General features: G+C 59.8%; 1 protein-coding gene across 1 annotated transcript in view; it reads left to right on the forward strand.

The window, feature by feature from the left end:
- Positions 1-430: 430 nt before the first annotated feature.
- Positions 431-25,586, forward strand: part of FIBCD1 (fibrinogen C domain containing 1) — a 30,868-nt gene continuing 5,712 nt past the window's right edge. Inside the window, exons 1-5 of the mRNA XM_060101505.1 lie at positions 431-502; positions 10,180-10,659; positions 14,214-14,373; positions 14,796-14,932; positions 24,823-24,919. Coding sequence (XP_059957488.1) covers positions 431-502; positions 10,180-10,659; positions 14,214-14,373; positions 14,796-14,932; positions 24,823-24,919 — 946 coding nt within the window. The remainder of the gene's footprint in view (positions 503-10,179; positions 10,660-14,213; positions 14,374-14,795; positions 14,933-24,822; positions 24,920-25,586) is intronic.

The following is a 25,586-nucleotide window of genomic DNA, read 5'->3' on the forward strand; positions in this document are numbered from 1 at the left end:
GGAGACCGGGGGAGCAGTAAAAGGCAAAGAGAGTACGAGACAAAAAAGACACACGGAGATTGAGAAGGAGGAAGGGAGGAGGGAGGAGGGAGAGGAGCGCGCAGGGGGAGGCGCGGGAGGCGGGAGCGGGGACGGCGCGCAGCGCGAGCGGCGGGCAGGCGGCTGGCGGCGGGCAGGCGGCTGGCGGCCGGCGGCTCTCGCGCTTCCGCTCCCGCTGTCGCCCGCACACACCCGCGCACACGCCGGCAGGCACACACACTCGCACACCCGCACACGCACGCCCGCTGGCACGGGCCGCCCCGGCGCTGGGCACCGAGGCGGGAAGCCGGCGAGCAGAACGCGCCCCTCGTCCGAGCCCGCGCCCACGTCGGCGCCTTTGCGCTCCGCAGCGGCGCGCCTCGCCCGGCGTCCCCGCCAGTCCTGCGGGAAGATGGTCAACGACCGGTGGAAGACCGTGGGCGGCGCTTCCCAACTTGAGGACCGGCCGCGCGACAAGCCGCAGGTACGCGCGGCCCGGATCGTGGGGACATGGGGCGGTGGGCGAGGCGGTGGCCTCTCTGGCCGGCGGGCTGGGCACCCGGGCTGGAGTTTGGGGCGTACCCCCGTGAGGCTCGACAGGCCCGGGTTGGGGCGGGCACCCTCCTCTCCTCCTCCTCCATAGGAGGCTTGAACTTGGGATTCGGGCTGCGGATGGGGGCGGCACCCCTGCAGAAGCCCCCTTGCTCCACAACGGACTCAGGTGCACATCTGCGCAGAGGCAGTAGGGGACCTATGGACTTTACAGTGTCACCGGCCCTTAAGTGTGAGTCTCCATTTCCTCACCTCTACAATGGGCATTTGAACCACTTACTAAGTATTCACCTTGGGCACCCCCTGTGCTAGGCGCCTGGCATGCACCCCATCACCCCCATCTCCTCAGAATCCTCACACTTTAGCCAGCCTACCCCCGACCCCATACAGTAGAGAATCAATAAATATCTGCCTCTTGTAAGAACACTGGATACTGTGATTCTCCAGCTTTAAGACAAGGAAAGTAAGACTCAGCGAGGGTTGCTTCTGCCCGAGGCTACGCAGCTCTGCTGGGATTTGAACCTGGATCCTTGGGCTCCAGGTCTGTTCATTCCACCCTTCTTGCTGCCTTTTCAGGGGCAGTGGAGGGTGCCCAGGGCTGTGCCCTGGAAAGGGGTGAGGGCAGAGCTCCAGGGCTGGCCAGAGAGGGGGCTGGAGATGGGAAGCTGAGTGGAGGGGCAGCCCTGAGGCTGCCCCAGGCTGGGCTGCCGAGGGACTGGGGCAGGCAGGCGAGATGAGGAGTCCGCTCGGCAAGGAGAGGAAATAATGGAGCTGCCCGTTTTAAATTTCAAATTTCTCCCAGACAGATGTCATTGGGGAAGGAACAGTTCTTGTTTGCAGTGGCAGGAAGGGGGTGGCAGGGGCGGGCCTTGGCGGCCCCTCACTCCCAGGAGCGGCAGCCTGCGCGTTCTGTCTGCAGTGACACTGCCGTAGCATGCCTCCACACTTTGCAAAGCCCTTTCCCGACTGTCTGCACAATCTCACTTTCTGCAGCAGCCTGGGGGCTTAGGCAGGGATGCACATGCCCACGTCACAGAGGGATGGTGGCTCAGAGAGGTTGAGGCAGGCACCCAAGTCACACAGCATGTTAGCAGGAGAGCAAAGATTCAAAGCCAGGTCTGACCCCAAGCCTCTCCCAATGCCTTCCCGGGCTGGTCTATTCCTCTGTTAAATCAGGTGCACACCCAAGCCAGCCCCAGACAAAAGTCCTCTCCTGCTGGGATCTGACTTTCTCCCAGCTTAGCAAGAGCAGTCTTACCTCCTCCACTTGTTCAAGCCATCTCCAGCCTGGCCCGCTCTCCCTTCCCGTTAGTTTCCTTACGGGTACTGGTTGCTTGTCATCTTGTCCTTTGCCAGCCTCTGGCCCCACACCAGACTGCCCATTTCCAAACCTTTGCTGTCTCATCTTCCCCCAAACACACACACACACACACACACACACACACTTCACTCAGGAAAACCCTACATATACTTCAAAACCTACTCAGATGCCACCTCCTCCAGGAAGCCCTCCCTGATGCCTGGTGTCTCTGCCTTGAAGTCCCAGCAGCATTTAACCTGTGCTGCTCAGCTGTCTTTATCTCTCCCCGCCATGTTCCCTAGCCTTGAGTCCCTATTCCATCAGGAGCTCCCTGTGGACATGCACTCCTTCTGGGCCCCCATCCTGGGGTCTCCCCCTGAGTCCAGTCTCCTGTCCTTCCATGCAGCTCAGGTTGGGAGCTGAGGGATATTTGCTGAATTGAACTGCATGAAACCCTGCCAGGAGGAACTGTGGGAGAGGAGCCAGCAAGTGCTGATGTGTCTCAAGGGGAGGTGGCTTCTGGGGGATCTATTTGAAATGTGGCTTTAAGGCCTCCTGGGCAGGCCCCAGCTTCTTTGCTGCTTCCTGGAAAATATATTCCAGCTGACACCAGGCCAGAGCCCAGCTGTCTGCCCCTTGGCATTGGAGGCTGCTGAGGGCTTGTGGTCCTAGAGGCCTGGGTCAATATCAAGCACCACTTCCCCACTCCACTCCTTTGGTGATCCAGCATATAGACAGGCTGTCCTATACCAGCTCCAGGCTTGCCTGAAGCTTCAGATACGAGACAAGGCCTTTCCTGTGCCCACTGTTGGAAGAGAGAACCTCACCTGCCCTGGTTCCCTTGGGCCTGGCCTTCTCTCCTCCTTTGCTTCTCCAATAGTTTCATCTTGACTATTGACATGCTGTGTGACTCTGGGTAAGTTATTCCCCCTCTCTGAGTCTGGGCTTTACCATCTGCAAAATGGGAAGAGCAATCCCTGCTTCCTCCTCACTTCACAAGGGCTGTTAACGAGGGCCGAGTGAAATACTGGTGTGCTTTGCAAACTGTAAAGCACTGTACACCCTTGAGGAGGGTCTCTCTCAAAGCAGCCTGTCCCTTTTTACAGGCTGTCAGTGTCCCGATCTCCCCTTTGCCCACCAGGGAAAGCAACTTGACCACCCAGTTCCCTCCAGAAGGGCCTGGCTGAGGTTCTTTAACAGGGCACTTCCTCCAGAAAAGATGCCAATGCCACACTCTGAGTGCCAGCTGGGTTCATTTGCAGATCTCTCCTTTCTTAGTCAAACCACCCTGGGAGGTTGGCAGCAGGAACGATCAACCCATTTGACAGATGAGGAAACTGAGGCTAAGAGAGCCGCAGCCAGGACTTGAACCTGGGTCCTCCAGGATGGCCGATGAGCCTTATTGGGAAGATGCAGGGAGAGGCGCTGGCTGCCCTTGGCTCAGCCCACTCAGGCACATTATGTAATTCCCAAGGAGAGGGCTCCAGCGCCCAGTGCATGGTCCCAGGGCATGCGCAGCACCCACTGCCATTGAAGGGCCTGCATCCAAGTGTTGCTGTTTCAGGGACAGCCTTGGGCCAGCTCTGTCCCAGGCCTGTCTGGCCTCAGCCCCTCATTTGCTGGGTGACGTTGGACAAGGTGCCAACTTCGTTAGAACTTCCCTTCTCCCCTTGCAGAATAAAGGGGCTCTCACAGCCTTAGGGCAGGAGATTACGGTGGAATATTTGCCAGGAGTTTGGAGTTGCTCAGATAAAAGGATCTAGAAATAGACACGATTCTCCTAGTCTTGGAGTGTGGGGCTGGAAGTCACCCTGTAACCTTCTCCCCGTGTTGCGGGGAAGGGAGGGCTTTTTTCTGAGCAGTCCCTGAGTCAAGCCACTCCACAGGGAGGTCGACCTCTGAACTATCCCAGGCCTTGTCTCCTGATATTTTCAAAACTTTAAAAAACATTCCAGGGCTTCCCTGGTGGCACAGTGGTTGAGAGTCCGCCTGCCGATGCAGGGGACATGGGTTCGTGCCCCTGTCCGGGATGATCCCACATGCCACGGAGCAGCTGGGCCCGTGAGCCATGGCCGCTGAACCTGCGCGTCCGGAGCCTGTGCTCCGCAACGGGAGAGGCCACAGCAGTGAGAGGCCCGCGTACCGCAAAAAAAAAAAAAAAAACAAACATTCCAGAAAGGAAAAAAAAAATCTCATTGGGAAGTTCTTCTTGATGTCTAACCTAAACCCTGCCGCATTTAATTCACTCAGTGACTATATTTTATAGAGTCCTTACCTCATCTAGGAGATGTAGGTGTGAACCTGTGCCTTGGGAGCTTAGAGTCTCATGGGAGGAACAAACACATCGTGGGATTATTACAAACCACGATGGGCACTATAAAGAAAACAAAACACGCCTCTGTTGTCTTGTTGCTTGGGGTTTGGGTTGAGGTCACTGTGCCTGGGTTGAGAGAGAACGAGGGTGAAGTAAGTGAAGAACGGGCTACAAGTCAAGGACTCCTTCCTTCTCCTTCTATTTCCTGGGCCCCTCCTCTGGCCACGGGCTGCCCCACGGAGCTCACCCGCTAGCCCAGTGGTGTGGCTGTGATGGGGAGGCCAGGAGGCCGGGGAGGCCAGGGGTGGGAGTGCAGAGACCACTTCCCCGGGGAGGTGATGCTTAAGCTGAACAGCATTTGCCAAATCTGTGCTCCAGGGACACCAAGGTGTGTTGGGGGAAATGACAGAAGCCAGGCAGGTGCAGAGAACCACCAGGCGGAGGCTGGAGGAGGGCAGCAATAGCTGAGGCTGGTATTGGGGAGGTGGGGTGGGACCTGCTCCTGGGCCTCCGCAGCCCTGGAGGGGTCTGCGCACGAGTATCCTGGTCTCTTTGCTATCAGGAGCGTCCCTGGCCGCCGGGTGGGGAATTGGTTGGCGGGGCCGGGAGGAGGCAAGGAGGCTAACGGGGAGATGGTTGTGGTGATGTAGAAGCAGATGACGGGGCTTGGACCAGGGCAGGGCTGGGGGCATGGGGACAGAGGGGACCAGAGGATTAGAGGAGGTGCAGTGGACAGAGCCAGGTGCTGGCTGAGTGCGGGGGGTGAGGGAGGGGAGCCCAGGGAGGTTTGGGAGGGGGCGGCTGGGGAGGCTGGTGCCATCCCCGGGTGGGGATCTCAGGAGGGCTCAGGTTTGGGGTGGAGCGAGCCTGGTTTGGGGCTCCGTGGGCTGGAGGCCTGGAGCTGTGGGGGGTGGGGAGGGTGAGCAAGACCCTCACAAGAAACATCTGGAGACCTTCCCTCATCTGAAACGGACACGGAGCTGAGTGCTATCTGGGGAGTGACAGAGCCTGGGGGGCTTGGAGCCTCCAGGAGGGGGCGATGTGAGCAGCTCCCACACCCTTCTCTTTGTCCCCTAGAACACCTCTGGCCACTCCCCCCGGGGCCTTCCCGGTGGCCTGAGGCTTCAGATGGCCCTCAGCATAGGTCACATTAAGTGGCAGGACAGGGCTTCCCTGGTGGTGCAGTGGTTAGGAATCCGCCTGCCAAGGTAAGGGACACGGGTTCGAGCCCTGGTCCGGGAAGATCCCACATGCCGTGGAGCAGCTAAGCCCATGTGCCACAACTACTGAGCACACGTGCCTAGAGCCCGTGCTCCACAACAAGAGAAGCCACCGCAATGAGAAGCCCACGCACCACAACGAAGACTCAACACAGCCAAAATTAAATAAATAAAATAAATGAATTTATTAAAAAAAAAAAAAAAAACAGAGGCAGGACAGGGCACTCTTCCTCAGGGCTCATAGAACAAGCCAGCGAGCCCTCTTCCCAAGTCCTTGGGACCCCAGAATTTTGAGCAGAACATTTTAAGGGGTCTCTGGGATCCCCCTTCTGCCAGGCTCAGGGGATCAGAGTCCAGCCCAGGTCAGGAGTCATTTGCCTGGCCGTGGGAGCAGATGTGGGCTCCTGGGGAGAGGCGAGCAAGACTCCCCCAGGGGCTCTAGGCTGGGCAGGGGCTGGGCTGCCCGCCCCCTGCATGATCCATGAGCCCATGTGCAGCTCTGAGTCCCTGCTGGGCCCAGAGCACACACCTCATCCCCCTTGGTTTTCCCAATCCAAAGCCCCACAGCGTGTTTCTGCCACGATGAACAGCCATGCTGCCAGTGGCTGGGGTGTGCCTAGGAGATGGGGGGCTGGGAGCAGCCTTGCCTGGCCTCCCCCAGTGGGGAGACTTTCTTCTTCCCACTGTGGTTCAAGGAGTGTAGTCTCAGCCTACCGAGGGGACCACGACCCAGCTTCCTTAAAAAACAAGGAAGAACCGGGGGTGCGGGCTGGGCGGAGCACGGTGGCCGTGAGCCCCGTCCCCCAGAGCTCTCCTGGCCTCCGCCAGACCCCGTGGCCACCTCTGCAGGCTGGGAACTCCGAGGAGGCAGCTGGGACGGACACCACCCCTCAACCGAGGCAGCCCTAGGGCTTCCTGCCCCCCACCCCCCCTGGCACGAGCCCATCTTGTCCTCCCCTTGGCTGGGGCTTCCCGGGCAGCCTTGGACCGTGGGCCAGCACTGGGGGTCACACAGGAGACGAAGCCACATCCCTCCAGCCGGGAGCTCACACAGGTGTTTAGTGCCAGCAGCGGGTCTCAGACCCTTGTTCCTCTGAGGCTCACCACCTGGGATACCTTCCTGATCTCCAGGCACCTTGCCCCTGAGAGGCGGGGGCCCTGTGTGCATCCTCCCGCCTCCCGCAGATCCCAGGGGTGTGGGCACCCACTCTGCCCCAGCCAAGGGCTGATGAGTAAGCGCCAGACCCCCGCGTGCTCCGCTGGGCTGCTCACGCCCGAAGCCCCCTTTATCATCTCGGGCAGATTTCTTTGCAAGGCACGTAAGCGGCAGCCTATAAAAGCGAACAGCACTTCATGTTTAAGGTGATCTCTGAAGACTAATTCTCCTCTGCTGAGCGGCCTGTTTCATCTCCAGGCTCGTCATCCCCCTGCCCCTCAGGGGACACCTTGTAGCCTTCTCCAGCCCCTCCCCTCCTTTGCGCCCTCTGTCTTCCCGCCAGGGACCAAGGGCCTGGGTGGAAGCAGATGCCGAGAGGGCTGGGATCCCGGGACACGGGAGGGACGAGGCTGGCCACTCTGCCTCGCCAGCTGGGGACCTTCATGCTCTTCGGTGGAGGACGTCGCTCAGAGCGGCTCGGGGCAAGGTGTCTCCCAGCGGACTCCGGGAGGGGCCTGACGGGGACTTACTTGCTGACACAGGGTTTGTCTCTCAAACCCCAGTCACACTTCTGGCAGAGGTAGGAATGGGGTCAGATGGCTCAGCAAGCAGTCTCGGCACAGATGGGCGATTCCAGAGTCACCCGGGCCTGGGTTCAAATGCTGGCTCTACCGCTTGCCTCCCATGTGACCTTGGGCAAGGGTCTTCTCTGAGCTTCAGTTTTCCCATCTGCAAAATGAATCCAACCACAGCAGGGGGGTATTGGAGGTTTCAGGGTCAGGAACCCAGTACGCACTCAAAGATTAGCGGTGATAAGGCAGTGCCTGCCCGTGTGGAACGTGTTGACCTGCAGTGACAGGGATGGGGCGGCCTGGAGGTGGCCTTCATTCTATGCCAGGCCATCCCAGGTGGGCACAGGGCTCAGCGAGGAGGTTATGGCCTCTGCCCTGCCAAGCACCGTAGGTCCCAGGGCCTTTGCCTCCTCCCCAAGCCAGCAGGATCACAGGGAAATGACCCAGTCCATCTGCTTGTCCCTCCATCAGTCCAACAACCAGCCGCTCTGTGCCTTTTGTGGGGTGGAGGGGCTCATGGTCCAGGGCAGGTTTCCTGGACCTGGGCATTGCGGGCCCCCAAGTCCCAGATTTCCTTGTATCCACAGCTTTCATCAAATTCCCAAATTCCCAAGGGGATCTGTGCCCCCAAAGAGGGTAAGAATCATAGTCCACAGGACATGAGTTCCCTCAGGGCAGGGCTGGGATGATTTTCACTGATTGTCCTCCTCAGGGACTGGCTTGGAGCCTGGCTCATGGGGACACCCAGGAATATTGAACGAGTGTTTGAGTGAATGAACGAAGTCAAAGGTGATGACCGTATTGGTAAATGCCACCGTGGGGGGAGGGAGGGCTGTGGGAACACCGAGGGAGAGCCCCACCCATACCGAGAGAAGGGCTGAGGAAACAGTCCTGGGAGAGGTGACATCCAGCTGAGCCCTGAAGGAAGAGATCAGGTTTAGGTCGGTGGAAGAGAAGCAGAGGAAGCAGATGTCTCGGGCTGAGGGAGCAGCCTGTGCAGAGCTGACGGAGGGGAGCTGACACCTTAGGGTCTGGCTGGAGTAAATCGCGTAGGTGTGGGGAGCCCAGGCTGGATGTGTCCCCGGGGCCTGGGCAGGGGTGGAGAGGGTAGGGATGGAGTGTTGAATCCCATCACTGCAGCCACAGGCTAAGGAATCCTCTCCCTCATCTTGCCAACAACACAGACCCCTGCCCTCATCCTCCTCTGGTGCCAAGTGGGAGATTCAGGAGTTACTTGTAGAATTTGAATGTATGGAAAAGAAGCTGTTTGCTCTACCATATTTTCTCATAGTAAAACGCAGGATGTAAGAGGCTATTTTATTGTTTTTTTGTTTGTTTGTTTTGCGGTACATGGGCCTCTCACTGTTGTGGCCTCTCCCGCTGCGGAGCACAGGCTCCGGACGCGCAGGCTCAGCGGCCATGGCTCACGGGCCCAGCCGCTCCGCGGCACGTGGGATCTTCCCGGACCGGGGCACGAACCCGTGTCCCCTGCATCGGCAGGCGGACTCTCAACCACTGCGCCACCAGGGAAGCCCGTAATAGACTATTTTATATATCACCAAGAAAGAAGGAAAGTTGTCAATTACAATTGTAAGATTCCCCCGAAACGTCGGAGATGTTAAAATGTGAAGGGAAAAAAATAAAAGAGGGAATGTACACCCTAGCATCAGTGACACAGAAATAGCACTTTGGGTGAAAAATAAAAAACCCAACACCTCCAGATGCTCTGTGCACATTGATCATGAGATAATAAAAGCCGCTAATATTTATTGCGTAAACACAGCATGACTGGCACAGCTCCAAGTGCTTTAATATACTAACCCATTTAAAGATGAGTCTCGGATTCAGAAAGTTGAAAATGTGGGGAAACTCAGTGGTAGGAGATGCCTGGCCCTGGGGAGGAGGCAGGAGGCTGAGGGTCCAGTCTGAGCTCTGCTTCTAATCTGCTGTGTGACTGTGGGCAAGCTCCTGGCCCTCTCTGGGCCTCAGTATCCCCATGTGTCAAATGCTCAGTGATCGCTTTGCAAGCTCCCTTTGGGCCACGCGTGATTCGGTCCAGCGGGTCTGGATTTGCTGTACATCCCGGTGCCTCCTTTAATTACAAGCTGCACTGGGTTCCAGCTTCCTTTGTTCTCAGTCCCTGCTGGGTCTGGGGGGTGGAGGGGGTGCTTTGTGAAGAGGTGGGGGAGGAGGAGGAAGGAGAAGAAAGGGGAGGGGAGATGCTCAGGTGGCCACCCTCTGCCTGGGGACTCGTGGCAGCCTTGTGCGCCTGCAACGGCCTCTGGACTCGGGATGTGGGTGCTCTGGGTTGAAAGGGACCTTCAGTGACGGGCGCCCATGACCCCAAGGCACTCATTCCGCTGAGACAGAGCAATGATTTGTAGCATCCCTGCTGTCACCGTTACAGCTCTCTTCCTGAGTCTGCACAGCGGGTACCTGCATATGGGGTGGGCATGTCATTATTGCCCCCATTTTACAGATGAGGACAACGAGGCTCAGGGGGGTGAAGCCCCTCACCCAAGGTCACTCTGCAGGAAATGACAGCTTGGGGACCCAAGTCCAGCCCCTCTGGCTGCAGAGTGGGAGTCTCCACCTCCCGCCCTTACCAGACCCAGGAGGGCTCCACGTGGGGAGATGTGCCTACCCCAGGCAGGCCACATGGGCCAGGGCAGGGGCAGCGAGGGAAGGGTGCCTCTCTCTCCATCGGTCTCCCCAGCTCCGCCTCTGTTTCTCTCGTCATCCTCTCCACCTTTGTCTCGCTACAACTTTCGCTCTCTCCATCTTGCTATCTTTGGTGTGTTCCTGTCTCTGTCTCCCCTCTGGGACTCTGTTTCTCATCTCTGTGTGACTGCCTTCCCCCGTCCCCAAGAAGGGGACCCTCTGAGCCTCGTCCAGGCCTCACAAAGGCCAGAGGTCCCGTCCTAGGGCTGCCTGGGCCCTCCTCACCGGGCAGAGCTGGAGGCCCCGGTCTGCCCCTGATGCTGCCCCCCCCTCTCTCCCGTCTGTCCCTCTGTCTCTGTGTCCACGTGCCTCGGGCTGGCCCACAGCGGCCGAGCTGCACGTACGCGCTGTGCACCGTGCTGCTGTCCCTGGCCGTGCTGCTGGCCGTGGCCATCACCGGCGCCGTGCTCTTCCTGAACCACGCCCACGCGCCGGGCACGGCGCCCCCGCCCCTCGTCAGCACCGGGCCAGCCGGTGCCAACAGCGCCCTGGTCACTGTGGACAGGGCCGACGCCTCGCGCCTCAACATCCTCATCGACCCGCGCTGCCCTGACCTCGCCGAAGGCTTCGCCCGCCTGGAGGGCGCCCAGGCCTCTGTGCTGCAGGTGCTGAGCCAGCGCCAGCCTGAGCCGTGGCTGATGGGGCAAAAGGAGCGGGAACTGCTGGACACCTTGGCTGACCAGCTCCACCGGCTGCTGGCGCGGGCCTCGGAGCTGCAGGCGGAGTGCGTGGGGCTGCGGAAGGGGCACAGCACGCTGGGCCAGGGGCTCAGCGCCCTGCAGAGCGAGCAGGGCCGCTTCATCCAGGTAAGAGTGGGCTCTGCGCCTCGGGGTCTGGGCAGGGGTGGCGGGAGTCAGGGGCACGCCGGCCCGGCTGGGTGCCTGAGGCCCACGGCATCACTCAATCCCCAAGTGCCCCGGGGCCAGGGGCTGTGGCCATTCCCGTCTACGGACTAGCCAATGAGGCTCAGGCAGGTGAGAGTCTCATCCGAGGCTACACAGCTGGTGTGGCCAGGATTCAAACCTTTACCTGAATGCCTTCCTGGTGACCTGGGTATTTGTGTAGCATCCATGGCATCCAACAGTCGAGTCAAATCCAGGGCTGGAGGGGCTTCCCAGGCGCTCCAGTGCAGGTGAGACACGGGCAAGGCAGGACATGGCCTCCATCAGGCTAATGGAGGTTCGAGGTCATGTGGCTGGTCCGTGGCAAGCCCTCGCCCCAGTTGTGCCACGTGGCCAGAGAGAGCTGCACCCCCTCCCCAGATCCCCCGTTCACTGCCATTTGATGCCCACAGCTTTCCAGGGAAGGAGGGACCAGTTGAGGTGCTCAACCAGACCCGTAGACTGTCCTCACCACCTCCACCCCACCCCCGCGCCCGCCCCCTCCCAGAGCCGAGCCAGGTCCCAGCAAGCACCAGGTAGATTTGGGTGAAGGCTTTCCAGCACTGACCACGCCTGGAGCACCAGCAAGAACTTTCCCCTTCATAGGATCGGAGGTTCAGGATCATCTCATTGGCTCTCTGCCATTTTCCAGAAGAGGAAACTGAGGCCCAGAGTGGGGCAGTGATTTGTCCAGAGTCAGGCCTGGCATCTGGCCTCTGGAGCACTGCCCAGCCTCCAGCCCTGTATCTCATGCCCCCCGTGACTTAGGGACTGGGAAGCGAGCCCCACAGCTGCCATTGGTCCCAGCCCCTTCCAGACACCCGAGATGACCAGGCATTCGGTCACCCAGCAGCTCAAGAGCAACGGGCCTTTTCCCTCCCTCTGAAGGCTGCAGCTGGAGAAATGACAGTCTTCCTCATCCTGTCTGGGTGACTGATGGGAAGGCGGCTTCCCCATCCTTGGGTGGGGCGTTCAGCTGCCCTCCTGCTGCGCCCCCCTCCATCTGCAACATCCCCGCCCTCATCAGCAGGGCTCGGGGAGACCTCTAGACGTTTGGGGGGCTCTGGTGCCCCACCCCACTCTCCACATGGCTCAGCCTCTGGTCAGCCAGGCCTGCCCGCAAACGCTCACCCTTAGGGCAGGGGTGGAGGATTGGGGGGAGGGGCCCGGGGTCTCCCACCCGCCCACCTGTGCGGAGGCCTAGAGCTGCTCCTGTGAGACTAACAGCTCTTCTGGGACCCAGCAGTGCCTTGGCTCACCTGATATATTTACTTCTCACAAGAGTGTTTAATTTGACTCATTTCCCACAGACTCCAGGTGATTTCAGAGACCATGTGTCTTGCAGAGTTAGGTCACCATAGCTCCTATAGTTCCCCTTCTACAAGCTGCCCAGACCCTTAGCTGATCAGCCCAGACCCAGGTTTTTCAAAGCAATGCCCAGAGTCTCCAGAGCTGCTTGTTAAAAGATACGTCCCTAGACCTCACCCCCAAACCCCGCCAGGGTCCCAACAGTTCAACAAGCACCCAACCGGGCGGCACATGCGCACGGGGACCCTGGGCATGTCAGGTGCCCTCCCTGGGCTGGGCCTCCTCACCTGTAACACAGGGATAGCACAGTCCATACCTGATAGGATGCTGGAGCTCGTGGCTGTACAGGGCTCGGCTGGTGTATGGCACGTGAGAGGGGCTGTCTGCACATCAGCACCTCTTTTATTATGATGGTGGAAACTGTTTGTAAACTGAAGTTGCAGCCCATGGGGGACCGCCACTGAAAACCTTTTTTGAGGTCCACACCGGGTGTTAATAAGCGCTGTGCAGCACAATAGCCCTAGGAGGTGGGGATCGTTACCCCATTCTACGGAGTGACAGACTGAGGCTCGGCCTGGCGAAGTGCTTTGTTTAAACAACTGAGAAGTGCTGGAAGCAGCAACTCCGATTTCACTGCCTCTAAAAGCTGCCAATTCCTCTTTAATGCATCTGTGCGGCTCAGCGAGCAGGGACTGACTTTCCCCATTAATTCGGGGCATGTTTATATGTACATTTTCAACTTTAATCATTTGCTGGTTTAAACTGAGGTCTTCCTTGCCCGTTAGCAAGAGCCAGCCATGCCTGAGTTTCTCGAGCGTGTCTGCATTGTCACAGAAGGATGGGTAGTACTGATTCGACTTAACTAGTGCGCCCGGTGATCTTTGCTGCCCACACCCTGCAGGGTGGCCCCCTGCCCCTGCTCCCTGGGGCGGCCTGCATCCCTCTGCAGGGCGCCCCCAACAGGGCCTGTCTACTGGACCCTGCAATAGAGCCCAGGGAGAAACCCACCACCCTGCCCCGATGCTCCCTCCGCCCTTCTCAGAGCCTCTCCCCAAGGCCGCAGCCCCACTGAATCATCTGCTCAGTAGAGGAGAAACTGACAGGGCAACTAAAAGCTTTGCAGGGCCTTTGCTTCCAGACAAGCCGAGAATCATATTTTGTAAACTGCCGGCACTGTATATTTCTGCTTTCCTTCTTCGAACGAGCTATTATTATCTGGCAAGTGACGGATTCAGTGTGTAAAGACCCAGCATGCTTCCACGCTCGCTGGCTGCAGTCTGCCTGTGACCCTGTCTCCCCTCCTCAGGGTCCCATAGCGTTCCTTTCCTGCCAGGCGGCCCTGGGGAACCTCACCTTCTGGGCCTCAGTTTCCCCCTTTGTAACGAGCGTATGACGCCTCAAGCCCTCCCTCCTGGCAACACTGGGGGGGGGGGCAGGTGAAGGGGTGGACACCAGAGGGCCCTGGAAAGTCAAAGCCATGGGGCATGGGTGGGAGTGCAGTCCCCAGGGCCCCACCTGTCCAGTGCAGACCTATCACCCCTGCCTTCACAGCCTCGCTGGGGGGTCAGAAGAGACGTTGGGTGAAGGTGTTTTGTAACCTGGAAGGTGCCTTGCAGTGAGGTGGGCACCCAGGTACTGAGTACTGAGTGCCTGCTGTGGGCCCCACGCTGTGCTAGGTACTCCCCACGTTGTCACCGGTCCCCATAGCACTTGGGCCAAGGAGGCCAGGTTAGCCCCGTTTTGAGGCTTGGTTAATCACTCACCCGCAGCTGTGTAACTGGCCAGTGGGTGAGTTGGGGTTTTGAACATCAGGGCCTCCTTTAGTCAGCTCACTTGGGCTGAAGGCACAGAAATGGATGAAGAACAGGGCCTGCGGGCAGCGGGGACACAGGTGTCTGCTGAAGCCACTCTGTCTCCTCCCACCTGAGCCCCTGCCCTCTGAGCACTGGGGCTGAGACAGCCTCGGATGGGGGCCAGAGTAGGGTAGGGGCTGCCATCCCACCAGGAGCCCATCTCCACCTTTGGGGCGGCTGTGTGCCCACCAGAGCCCCTGCCACCCTGGCACTCCACCCACCCCGGTGCTCCACCCTCCCAGAGGCCCACCCACCCGGAGCTCCACCCATCCCTGTGCTCCACCCACCCGGAGCTCCACTGAACCCTGTGCTCCGCAGCTTCTCTCCGAGAGCCAAGGCCACATGGCTCACCTAGTGAACTCCGTCAGTGATGTCCTGGACGCCTTGCAGAGGGACCGAGGGCTGGGCCGGCCCCACGTCAAGGCTGACCTTCAGAGGGTGCCTGCCAGGGGATCGCGGCCCCGGGGCTGTGCCAACGGTGAGTGGGGTGGGGCTGCCTTCCTTGGGTGACCTGGGTACCCAGGTTCATCCCCACATTGTCCCCCACCTGCCCCACTAACAAGGAAACACTGCTGCTGTATGCTGAGGACTTCATGCTGCTGGGCAGCACTGAGCGCCCTACTTACACCCTCCTGTTGACCCCTCTCCCAGCCTGATGAGGCGGAGCTCATTGTACCCATTTTCCAGATGAGGAAAGTGAGGCTCAGAGAGGGTGCTCACTCACCAGATTCACCCAGGGAGAGGCAGAACCACGGTCTGACCCCAAGGCCAGTGCTCTGGAGCCCACTTGACATTGCTGGATGGACAGACAAGTCAGAGAGACCCGGGGACGGCGCGGGGGGCTGTGGCGGGGGGACACGGGTGCCAGGCCCAGTGCCCTGACGGCCTTCCCTGTCTCAGGCTCTCGGCCACGCGACTGTCTGGACGTCCTCCTGAGTGGACAGCAGGAGGACGGCGTTTACTCTGTCTTCCCCACACACGACCCCGCCGGCTTCCAGGTCTACTGTGACATGCGCACTGATGGTGGTGGCTGGACGGTGAGTCTCCGGGGCTGTGTGGCCAGCTCGGCCAGGCCCCGCTTCCTTTGGGCCCTGCAGATGGTCAGGGCAGACCCTGGGGTGACCCTGCACATGAACCCGGGGTGCTCTGAGAGGCTTCTCACCCAGCCTTCCACCCTTGGCCTGGCCCTGCCCGGGTGCTCCCGGCCACGGCCACGCAAACCTGCCCATAACCTCACCAAAGATCTCCACATTCAGAGCTTGCACGGGGCGAGTGGAGGTCATGAGCTGACCCTTGGGGCTCCATTCGGGTGGAGGTCTGACCATGGAGCCGCCTTCCACTCCCTGAGGCTGGAGCCTCCACCCCGTCCCCGAGCAGTTGTGCCGGGGGTGCTAGGGTTGGGTCCTGGAATGAACTGTTGCTAATGTGAGTTCAAGGGCTGACTTTTTCTGTTATTCAGTAGATGGTGCGTGTGCAGGAGATAAAAGGGGGAGCACAGCTGCTGTGAGCAGAGACCCTGGTGGTCTCCTGGCAAGGAGCCGTCGTGATTTCCTGCGCCTTCTGGTTCCTGCCTGGGAGGGAAGTGGGAGCAATAGAAAGGCAGGGGTGAGACAGCCGTAGGTGGCCCTGAGACCTCCCCAGTGCCAGGAGAAAGGGGTGGAGGTGGTGAGGCAGAGGCCATGGCTTGAAGACCTAGGGGTCTCCAGATCTGCCAGCTGGGAAGCCCCTTCTAGAGCAGGGTCGGCCCACTGGTCTCCCACGGCCTCTGTCGCAATGGCTCAACTCTGCCTTCGCCGGGGCTGGGGGGAACGTAGCCACAAAGCAAAAATGCCTGGGGGCTGCATGGTGGCATGCAAGGGTGAGGGCGACATCGTAAACCATCCAAGCAGGAGGTGAGACGGGGAGGCCCGAGTGAGGCGGGTGGGCAGGGGGCAAGCAGATGCTCTCGGGGGGCAGAGCCTGCTGTTAGGAGCTGGTGGGAGAGCCGGTGAGAATCCCCGAGGACCCCGAGACAGACACACCTCTAAACCTCTCTTCAAGCTCCAGAGGAGAGAGTTTAAGTGTACCGGATTCACATTCTGGGCCTAAAAGCGCTTTTGTTTTCCTAACTCGGAACATCTGAGTTATGGCCTTTGTGTCTGGGAGCCCCTCGGCGGGCAGAACAGCTCCAATGCACCAGCCAGAGCCCAGAAATCAGAGTTAAGGGATAGGACAGGCTAAATGAAACACCAAGACGCCGACCTGGGCCGTGCATCTTCCACTCCGGTGGACTTGAAGCCAATCTCCTGGGGAGTCAACCAGGACTGGGGCCGGGAGGCGGGTAATTCCTCGGGCCCGGGCTCCGGGGCCAATTAGAGGGGAGTCAATGAGGTGCGCCGGCCTGCTCAGCCCTCCCTCTCAGACATCTGGATCAGCTGGCCTGGAAGAAAGGCCATTCTCAGCTGAGAAGTGCTTGCGAGGCCGATAGACGTTAATATCCATTTGGGATTCCGTCAGAAGCAATCTTGTCCCAGATACCTCTGGGCGTCTGTCAGGCTTACCTCCCTGCCACACGGAATCGCTCGGAAACCCAATTGCTTGGGAGGGAGCTGGCCGCCGCCTTTCTGGACCCCGATACCATCCATCCTCATTAGGCTCCATGTCCAAACTGCCGGGCCTCAAGTGCCAACGCCGGTGGACAGGATGCCTGGGGATGGACATGTCAACCGGAGCCTGCTTCCCAGAGAGCCGGCCGGCCTGGGCGAGGAGGCGGCTCAGCATCCCTGCCCCCTTAGGGACACTTTACAGTTTATATACCACGGCCCTGCCTGGCACTGTGCCAGCCCTCCTCCAACCCCTGGAGGCCAGCCGGGCAGCCTCAGAGAGGGCAAGAGATTTGTTCAAGGCCACCCAGCAAATAAGCAGCCCAGCCTTACGCAAGTCCGTGGAACTGTCACACGGTGTCACTTGTCAATTCATGGATTCAACCACAGGGCGCCAACCACAGGCCAGAAGATTCCGCAGCAAGCTGCCGGCCGGGCGGGGAGCTGGGCGAATCAGCTGACTTGTGTGAGGGCTGTGGAGCCCCTCACGCCACCTGGGGTTACCAGAGAGGCTTCTGCACTGGGAATTTGGAGCTCTGGGGTGGGGGGGTGAGGCGAGAACGGTGTTCCAGGCAAAGGGAACACGTGCGGGGTCAGCAGGGAGGTGGCACGGCTTGTTCTGGGACCGCGGTGGCTCCGTTCTGCTGGTGTATGGCGCTCGCGGGGCCAGGGCCAGGTGGAGAGGCAGGCAGGGCCTGGGTCGAGTGGCTTCTGCAGGTACAATAGGAATCGGGCTTTTACCTGGGGGGTAGAGTGGGCTCCTGCTGCCCTCAGAATTTCCCCACAGAGGGAATGACCCAGAAACGTGGGGCTGAGGGGTGGAGGGGGCGCATGAGTTCCTTGGGCCCTGAACCCTTGCTGAGGGCGTGGGTGTCGCCACGTGGGAATGAGGTTGGGGACAGATGGACTCACGGCTCAAGGTGGCCTTTCCGCTGATGTGGCCACTGGCCCTGGCTGAGCCCCAGCCCTGCTCTACACTCACCAACGACCCCAGTGACGCAGGCCACAGAGGGTCACGCTGATCAGCAAGGCCACTCCTGAACCTAACATACACCCAACCCCATCCCTGCCCCAGAAAAGAAGGGGGAAGGCAGGAAGGAAAGGCCGGCCCCTGCTGACCTGTAACCCTGGGCAAGGGGCCCAGCTTGGTGGCCAGGTCCTTTGGTACAAGGCCTCCCGGGTCTACCCCTCATGCTCCCTTTTTGTACCTGTCACAGGTGCGGCTAAGCAATCACTGCCCAGGTGTTACCCGTCTATGTCCCAGCCAGGCTTGCACCCCGCAGGGCAGCGACTTGTCATCTGGTGGCCACTGTAGCTCAGGGGTCCGCATGGTCCTTGCACACCATCTGTGCTGCCTAAATACTTGCCAGACAGGTGACTGTTGGCATCTTCTGGCAGTGTAACTTCACCTTTCGGATCCTCACTTTTCTCATCTGTTAAATGGGTTAATGTAGTGCTCTTCATGGTGGGAACAGTCAGACTCCTCCACAGGGTGCTCACCGGTAGGGATGGAACAGGGGAAGGGGGAAGGGACATCAGGGGTCCACGTGAGCCTTGGGGATTCCCTGCCAACAGAGGAATCTGGCTCCACCCTGCAGGATCTTACAGTCAAGCAGTGTTTTTAAAGGGGAAGAAAATTCGTAAAAACAGAGGCCTAATTCCCTCATTTGGAAGGTGATGCATGGGACGAAGCAGCCATTTCCAGTTCATCTCCCCGGCCCTGTGAGACTGGAAAGATCACATTCCCTCTTGGGGCATCTCCTTCCTCGTCCAGCCAGTGGGGTGGCCCTTGTATGTCACATGGTCACCTTTCAGAGCCTAGGGAACAGGGTGACCATGCCCAGGGCCCCATGTGTGTTTTATGGTGGGAAGGAGGGTCCAGCCCGGCATCAGCAGACTGGGTCCCCTGCTGTCCTGCCCCGAGGCCCCGAGGCACAGCCTTGTCCCCACCAAGATCCGCCTCCGCTGTGCGGCAAACTGGGCCTGACTGCCAAGCCCTCATCTTTGCATCATCACCAGCCGGGGTCACAGAAATCGGGTCCAGTTCAGCACCTCCTAGAGTGGGGACCTGCGATAGGACTGATTCTGCTCTGCGCCCCCAGGCGGATCCACAGCAAAGCCAGCTTCCCCCAGTGCCGTGAGCCGAGTGGCCCGAACCTGCGTCCTCTGCCAGGCATTGTACTGCCTTGCGGGGTCGGCTGGCTCAGATAGGCCTCTAATTGGCTCCACTGCGAGAGAAACCCTCCCCTCCCACCGTGCCCCGTTCCTGCCCTACCTGAGCTCCCCAGGTAGGAGGAAAATCCTTCTCTCATCAAGGAAGCCGCCACCTGAGCAGAGCCCAGCCCAGCAGGGGGACCAGGCTCAGGAGAGATGAACAGCTCCCCAGCGCCAGCCAGCATGCTTCGGGATGCACTGGGGGTGCCGGGTAGCGGGACTTGGGAGTCCACCAGGGGTGCTGTCTTCTCCCTGTGTGTCCCACAGGCTGTGGTGGCAGGAGGACCTGCCGTGACATCAGTGCCCCAGGCTGTTGTCGGGCTCGGAACTGCTCTGGGGAGTCCTCGGAGCCCTGCACACGCTCACAATGGCCACGGCGACTGGTGACAACACCCCTCTGGTCCTTGACCCATTAGGTCGGAGAAAAGCTGCCTCTGTCCAGAGCAATTTGGATTTCTCAAACTTTGAACGTAGATGGGATGATGCACGTGGAGCTCGGCCCGGTGCCTCAACATCTGATAAATGGCAGCTCTGAGCGGTGTTTGCCAGGAACCGGCAGGCACCGACTGCCAAGCCTGGGAAACGTGGCAGGGAGCCAGGCCCAGGGGTACCATTTGCAGTCAAAAACAAGGAGTGGGCCCACTTCCTTCTGGGCTTGGCAGCTGGTTCTGAAGGGGAGGGAAGTTAGACCTACTGTGCTCCGTCCCCCCCGCCCCCCACCGAGCGTACACCTTTTGCTTCATTGCGTCTCTGCCGTGATCCTGCAGGGGTCAGGAAGGCGTTGCTGGTGGGGCCTTTTTACAGAGAGGGAAACTGAGGCTCAGAAAGGTCTGTGACGCGTGCGAGGTCACACAGCCCAGGAGACGCAGAGCCGGGATTTGAACTCAGCTCGGCCTCAGTCCAGGAAGTGTGCTCTTGCCGCAAGCCCAGGCAGCGGGGCTGGGGTGGGCCTGCTATCCAGAGGTGTCTGGAAAGGATTTGAGGGGTGACTGTCTCCCGGGAAAGCGGGCAGAGTCTCCCCCAGGGGCCGCCTTTGAGGGGCTGCATTTGCTCGCCTGTCCAAGTTCTCTGCCCTTTAGAGACAAGAGTCCGCCTCTGCCACAGCCCGCCACCCCTCCTCACGGAATCACCTGCTCGGGAGGCCCGGGAAGCTGGTGGACGCCACAGCTGCACAACCCACACGATTCTGCCTGTAATTGGTTTCTGTAGCAGCTTCATCAGAGTTGAGGGAAAATCTCACGTGCTGCCTCGTGGGGACCCTTCTCAGGCGGCAGAGACACACCCTCCCCATCTCGTAGCATTTGGACCCACCCCGCCTCTATCGCTTGCGCCTCAGCTCCTCTGACCACTTGCCAAGACCCTGCTCCATCTGCAGTTCAGCTGAGCACCTCCTCCTCCAGGAAGCCCTCTAGGAACACCCTCCCAGCCACCCCAGCAGGTGGCTCATCCTCCTTTGAGCGGCCAACAAATGTAACAACAATTGTTACCCTTATGGGATGCCCCGTATCAACCAGCACATTTATCCTCGTGGGTTGGAGCTGTTATAATTCCCGTTTTACAGATGAGGAAACGGAAGCACAAGGGTCAGGTCGGGAGCTGCTCTGCCCTGAGACTGCTGGCTTGTGCATCCATCTCTCCTGGGGCTGTGAACTTTCTGAGGGCCAGAGTCCCCCATGAGTCCAGGCATACCCTACGGGGTCTGGAGCAGCAAACCTGTCATTTTGCAGAGGAGAGAAGCCAAGACTTAGATGCTCATACTGCCTGTTGGCTGGAGTCTGGCTAGAACTTGAGTCTCCTGAGTGCCAGCCCAGGGTGTTTTTTGGAGCCGGTCTGGCTCAGCTATGATAAGGGCCACGGGGGCTCATGGATGTAGGGGAGCAACGTCCACCCGCTCAGCCGTGGGGTACCCCTCGGCTGCCCTCAGACTTTGTGTACCGTCAGCCTCTCCTCTTCTGGTCTCAGTGGGTCCCCACCTTGAGGCACCCCCATTCTGCAGAGGTCGCCCCACCTCTCCAAACCTGAGTCTTCTCATCTGCCAAATGAGGGCACGAACCGCTCCCTCCCGGGCTGTGGCGGGGAGGGCTGTGACTGTCCTTGAAGGCACTGGGGTGACCACAGAGCCGGGCCCCGACACTCGGGAAGACTCCACACTCTGGGCCGCGTGGCAAACAAGCAGCAGGTCGGACAGGGCCCGTCTGAGGAAGGGGCTCCGGTGGAGACCAGACCTGCAGAGCACGAGACAGGCCCCGGGAGCCCGTCTGACACACGGGAGAGTCAGCGGCTCTGTTGCTCACCCCCACCCCCCCGCCTCCTGCCGCCGCCCCAGTGCAGCCGCTCCTTCCTTTGAAACCGCCCGGCACCATCTGCAGGACCGTGTGGGCCCAGCGCGCCCCTGGCAGAGCCTCGCGAAGCGGCACTTGGAAGACGCCGGGCAGCAGGCTGCTGGCTTCTGAGAATCCGCACCAAGAAAACGCACCCCGTCTGTCTTCCCACTCGTGGCACCTGCCCAAGAGGCCGCGGAAGCGTTTCTACATCAATCACTTTGCAGCCGGAACCCTAGGGAGAAGGCCCCAGGAGCCAGACTGATGAATGTTTTAGCCCTAAAATAAATAGTCTGTTTCCCTACCTTTCCCCCACTTTTTGCCTAAGTGGGGACCCCCGTTCTGTGGGCAGGGTGGAGGAGGGGGATCAATCCTTTACTCGCTTCCCTCTTCTTATCTGGCTGATCCTTGCTCTGTAACTGAAGGCCTTCTCGTTGGTGACATCCTGCCGTCCGGCGTCCCCTGAAGTCCAGCTGGTTTCCAGAAATCTGAAGCCACATCTGCAGTTCACCCTGAGCCTCTGAATCAGAGGAAACATACTCCTGGGAGCCTTGCAGGACCCGTGGATGACCTGTGCCGGTGCTCACTTGGAACACGCTTCTGCTGGCCACGATGCACTGTGATCGGCTCGAGGGCAAGGCCAGGGTTTCGAGTCTGAGATCCCAGCCGGTGCCCGGCATGCTCAGTCACTCAGCGTTTGAACCAAGGCATCAGGGCAGCCCATGGCAAAGGCCGGCAACATCAAAGGCTGGGTTGTGCTCCGTTGGCAGGTGGAGAAATCAATTTAATGGGTTGTGATCAACATTATTTTTTTAATCAAATAGAGTGGAATAGAATAGAACAGGTTAGAAAATATTAGTGCCTATTCATGTTAAAGGCAAATATCCTTTCGGGAAGCTTTTGTTTCAGATACAAACAGCTGTGAGTGTATGTGTCATGATGTAAACTGCATTTCCCTGGATCACGGTCCAAAAGTCTAAAAGCTATGCGTCGTGGATGTGTCTTCAAGGGGTGATTCATGCTTCGTTACCACTCAGGGTAAAGCGCCCGTGTTAGCAAACGATGCTGTGGCCTCTGAACTGCTGCGGACTCCAGCCATCTCGGCGGGATGTCTGCCCCTCGCAGCTGACTGCAGATACCTTCCCAGGTGGAGGAGAAAGGCAGGGAGGCCCAGGTGGCCTTAAACGTGCGCTCATCCCCTCTGATCATACACCCAGACCGAGCCCCAGCAGGGGCCCTGCCTGTTGCTGGCGCCCAGCCCCGGAGGGCAGAGGGAAAGAGGGGCCGAGGACAGTGGCTTAGAGGTCAGCTCTTGCCTTGAGAGGCCTGGCAAGGAGGCAAGGGGGCAGGCTTGGGAGGCCCTGGCCAGTGACAGATGAGATCGTGGACGTGGTGGGTAGGACATTGGCCTCCGGGTGTCCAGCCTGGCCTCAGGCTGAGGGGTGAGGTGTGGCTCAGACTGTCCACTCACGGCCACCTGACTTCTGGCCAGTTTCCGAGCTTCTGTCTCCTGTAACAAGGAGGGGGCCCAGGGGACACAGAACCAGCCTCCTAGGGTTGGGTTAAGGATGTGCGTGTTGCCGGGCAGGGAGGCCTTACCCCGAGCATGTGTTGTGGTCAGCTCTCAACCCCAGCCGGTCTTGGCCACTCTGCCCGTCCGTCCCCATTTCTGGGGTTCGAGTCCTGCCCGTGCCTGGAAGCGTGGTGACCCCACTTCTACTTCCTAATAGCGGGAACAGGAACAGCAATGACGATGGTAACACTAGTGCCAGCCACTCGGTAACTTATTCCTCTCGCTGAGGTCCCGGGAGGTGGGCTGATCCGTGGGCGAGGGGAGCGGGGCCCGGGGCGCGGGGCAGCGGAGGGGGGCATGATTTTCCCCGACCACACCTTGGGAAATGCAGGGCCCAGGACCCGGCCCTTCCTCAGGGCCACCCTGGATTCCTTCCCAGATGCCGGCCCCGCTGGCCACACGCCACTCGTCAGACCAGTCCTACTTCCCGCCTGGGAGGGGTCCCCTGAGCCAGGCCTCTCCCCATGTTCCTCCTGACATGGAGATGCTCAGTGGAACATTTGAGAGAATGAACGAGGCTTGGGGACGTGCCCTGGGACGGGAGGCTTGGGAGGAGAGGGGCCCTCTGGAAGGAGGGGCTGGGTGTGGCCTGGGGCAGGGTCCGAGGGAGAGGGAGGAGGGGTGGCCCTGGCCGGCCTGCGTCCCGAGGCTGTGCGTCTCCTTGGCTGGTGTGGATTGAGCATCTACGGTGTGCCAGGCCCCAAGCTTACTCTCGGGGGGTCACCGAGGGGGGAGGTGCTGCCGGGGTCCCCATTTTACAGATGTGGAAACTGAGGCTCAGAGAGGTGGGGTAACTGGCCGGTGCTGTAAGGGGCAGAGCCGGAGCTCTAGAGCCCAGGTTTGTAACCACTGCCCCACCATGCCCCCTCCCCGGCCCCTCCAGCCCCCCTCTCCCCCGCCTCCTCCTGCAGAAACAGGCTCCGCTGTCCGATGCCTTCTCGGGGGAGCATCTGAGCTTCTGCCAGGATCAGGCCTTTCAAGGGGCGCGTGCTCAGGGTCCCGATCTGCAGCCATCAATACCACTCTCCGCCGGCTCTCAGATCTCCGAGCCTGATCGAATTTCCTTCCGCGCCCGTCCCTTCTGAGGGCTTTCGCGTGTCAGGGCTGGGCCAGGTTGCAGGTAGCGGAACAAGAAAAAAAGGTGTCACCTCCCTCCTGCCACCTGAGGTCAGAGCTGCCCAAGCGCTGTGACGGATGGGTCCCCGCGGACAGCTGCAGCGCTGCGTGCAGACGCAGCTCCGGGCGGCTGAAATCAGGCTGTTTAGGGATGAAAGGGGCGGCTCTCCGGTGCCGCAGCCCGATCTCTAACACGTCCGACGTGGGCGCGGTGGGGGCGCTGGGGGCGGATGCTGCTCCCCTCTGCAAATGAGCAAGAAAAAGTCTTGTTAGAAAGAGTTGGCGGAGGGGGGCGAGCTGGGAACAGGATTGTCAGTGGGTCTTGTACAGACTCAAGGCAGCTCTGGCCTGGACCAGCGTGGTACTTATTTCAAAGCAATTTAACCGATGGGATTCCCGACTCCCAAATCAAGAATGTTATTAAAATGAAGAACAGAGGTAGCCGGGCTGCTTGTCAGTACCCGCGTCACACCCCCGCTGGCTGTGGACTCCTGGTCCCCCCCTGAGAGGTGGCCGGGGCTCTGCTTTCCCAAGCCTCCATTCATCCCCTGCCCAGGCTCTTTATAAGGGGGGCTGTGCAGTGCGTGACTGCAGCAGGGGCGTATTGAGAGACAGAGCTCTGGCGGCCAGGCCTGTGTGTGTGTGTGTGTGTGTGTGTGTGTGTGTGTGTGATCGGGTTTTAAAAACTTGAGAATGGGGTTTTGTTCAGTTTTGTTTTGACCTGGGAAAAGATGTAGGGACCCTTGCTCACCCCCTTATTATTTGACCAGTGACGAAAATGAAGCCCCAGCAGGGCTGGGACCCGTCCAGGGTCCCACAGTGAGGCGGCAGAGGTGGGCCTGGAAGCCAGGCTTCCTCCACTGCACCCCAGTCCACCCCAGTTCCTTCCTGAGGGGACGTTTCAGGGCCTGGGGGCATTCGGTCAGTCCCCCCTCGGGCCACCACGAGACTCCCGAGTCCCTGCTCTGCTCTGGGGCCCGGTGGGAGCTGTTGAGGGAAATGGAGGCCCAGCCCCTGCTGTCCCCAAGCAGGCAGGTGACGGGAGAGTGTGGGGCAGGGGGACGCACGTGGGGTCCTGGGAAGGTTGGAACTCGCCCTCCATCCTCCTCCTCGCTTCGCAGGTGTTTCAGCGCCGGGAAGACGGCTCCGTGAACTTCTTCAGAGGCTGGGAGGCGTACCGGGATGGCTTCGGCAGGCTCACGGGCGAGCACTGGCTAGGTGAGGCTCCTGATGCCCCGCCCGCGGGGTGGCCTGCCCTCTCCCTGTGCACCATATCCTGTCACATCCGAGCCCCCTCCTCATGTGGATGCCGTCCGGGTCTCCCTGGTGCTACATGCAGAGGGGATCAGTGCGTCCAGTGTCAAGGAGCTCCACGAGCACAAAACCAAAGGCGGTGCGCTCGCCGGGGGTGGGGGGGTGTCCCGCAGAGATGTGTGCTTTTCCTGCTGGGGACGCCCTGGGACTTGGTCGCTGTCCCGGCTCAGGCAGCTGTGGCCAGTGCAAGGGCACTGTTCCAGGTGTTGGAGGACCAGGACGACCCCAGTGCTGCCCTGCTCTTGGGGGTCAGCACTGCCGATGCTGTGCTCTGGACACCAAGGGCGCATCTCCCAAAAGCAGCGGCCAGTCGGTGCTCCTGGCCACAGCTCCCACGGTCCCAGGGCTGGCATGTATTCCTTGCCTGGCACAAAGTAAGGGCTCAATGAGCTTATGTTAATATTATTATTATCACTATTATTTACTTACTATTTATCTTTAAATTCACTCAGTATTTTAAAATGTAAATATCTCACATAATTTCATTCTAAAGAATAACATCCATAAACATCACAGGTCAGAGGTCATGTATATATTTGGGAGGAAGCTGTGGCCTGAGGTCAGGTTTGGG

The sequence above is a fragment of the Mesoplodon densirostris genome, chromosome 6, assembly GCF_025265405.1.
Source record: "Mesoplodon densirostris isolate mMesDen1 chromosome 6, mMesDen1 primary haplotype, whole genome shotgun sequence".
Taxonomy (NCBI): Eukaryota; Metazoa; Chordata; class Mammalia; order Artiodactyla; family Ziphiidae; genus Mesoplodon; species Mesoplodon densirostris.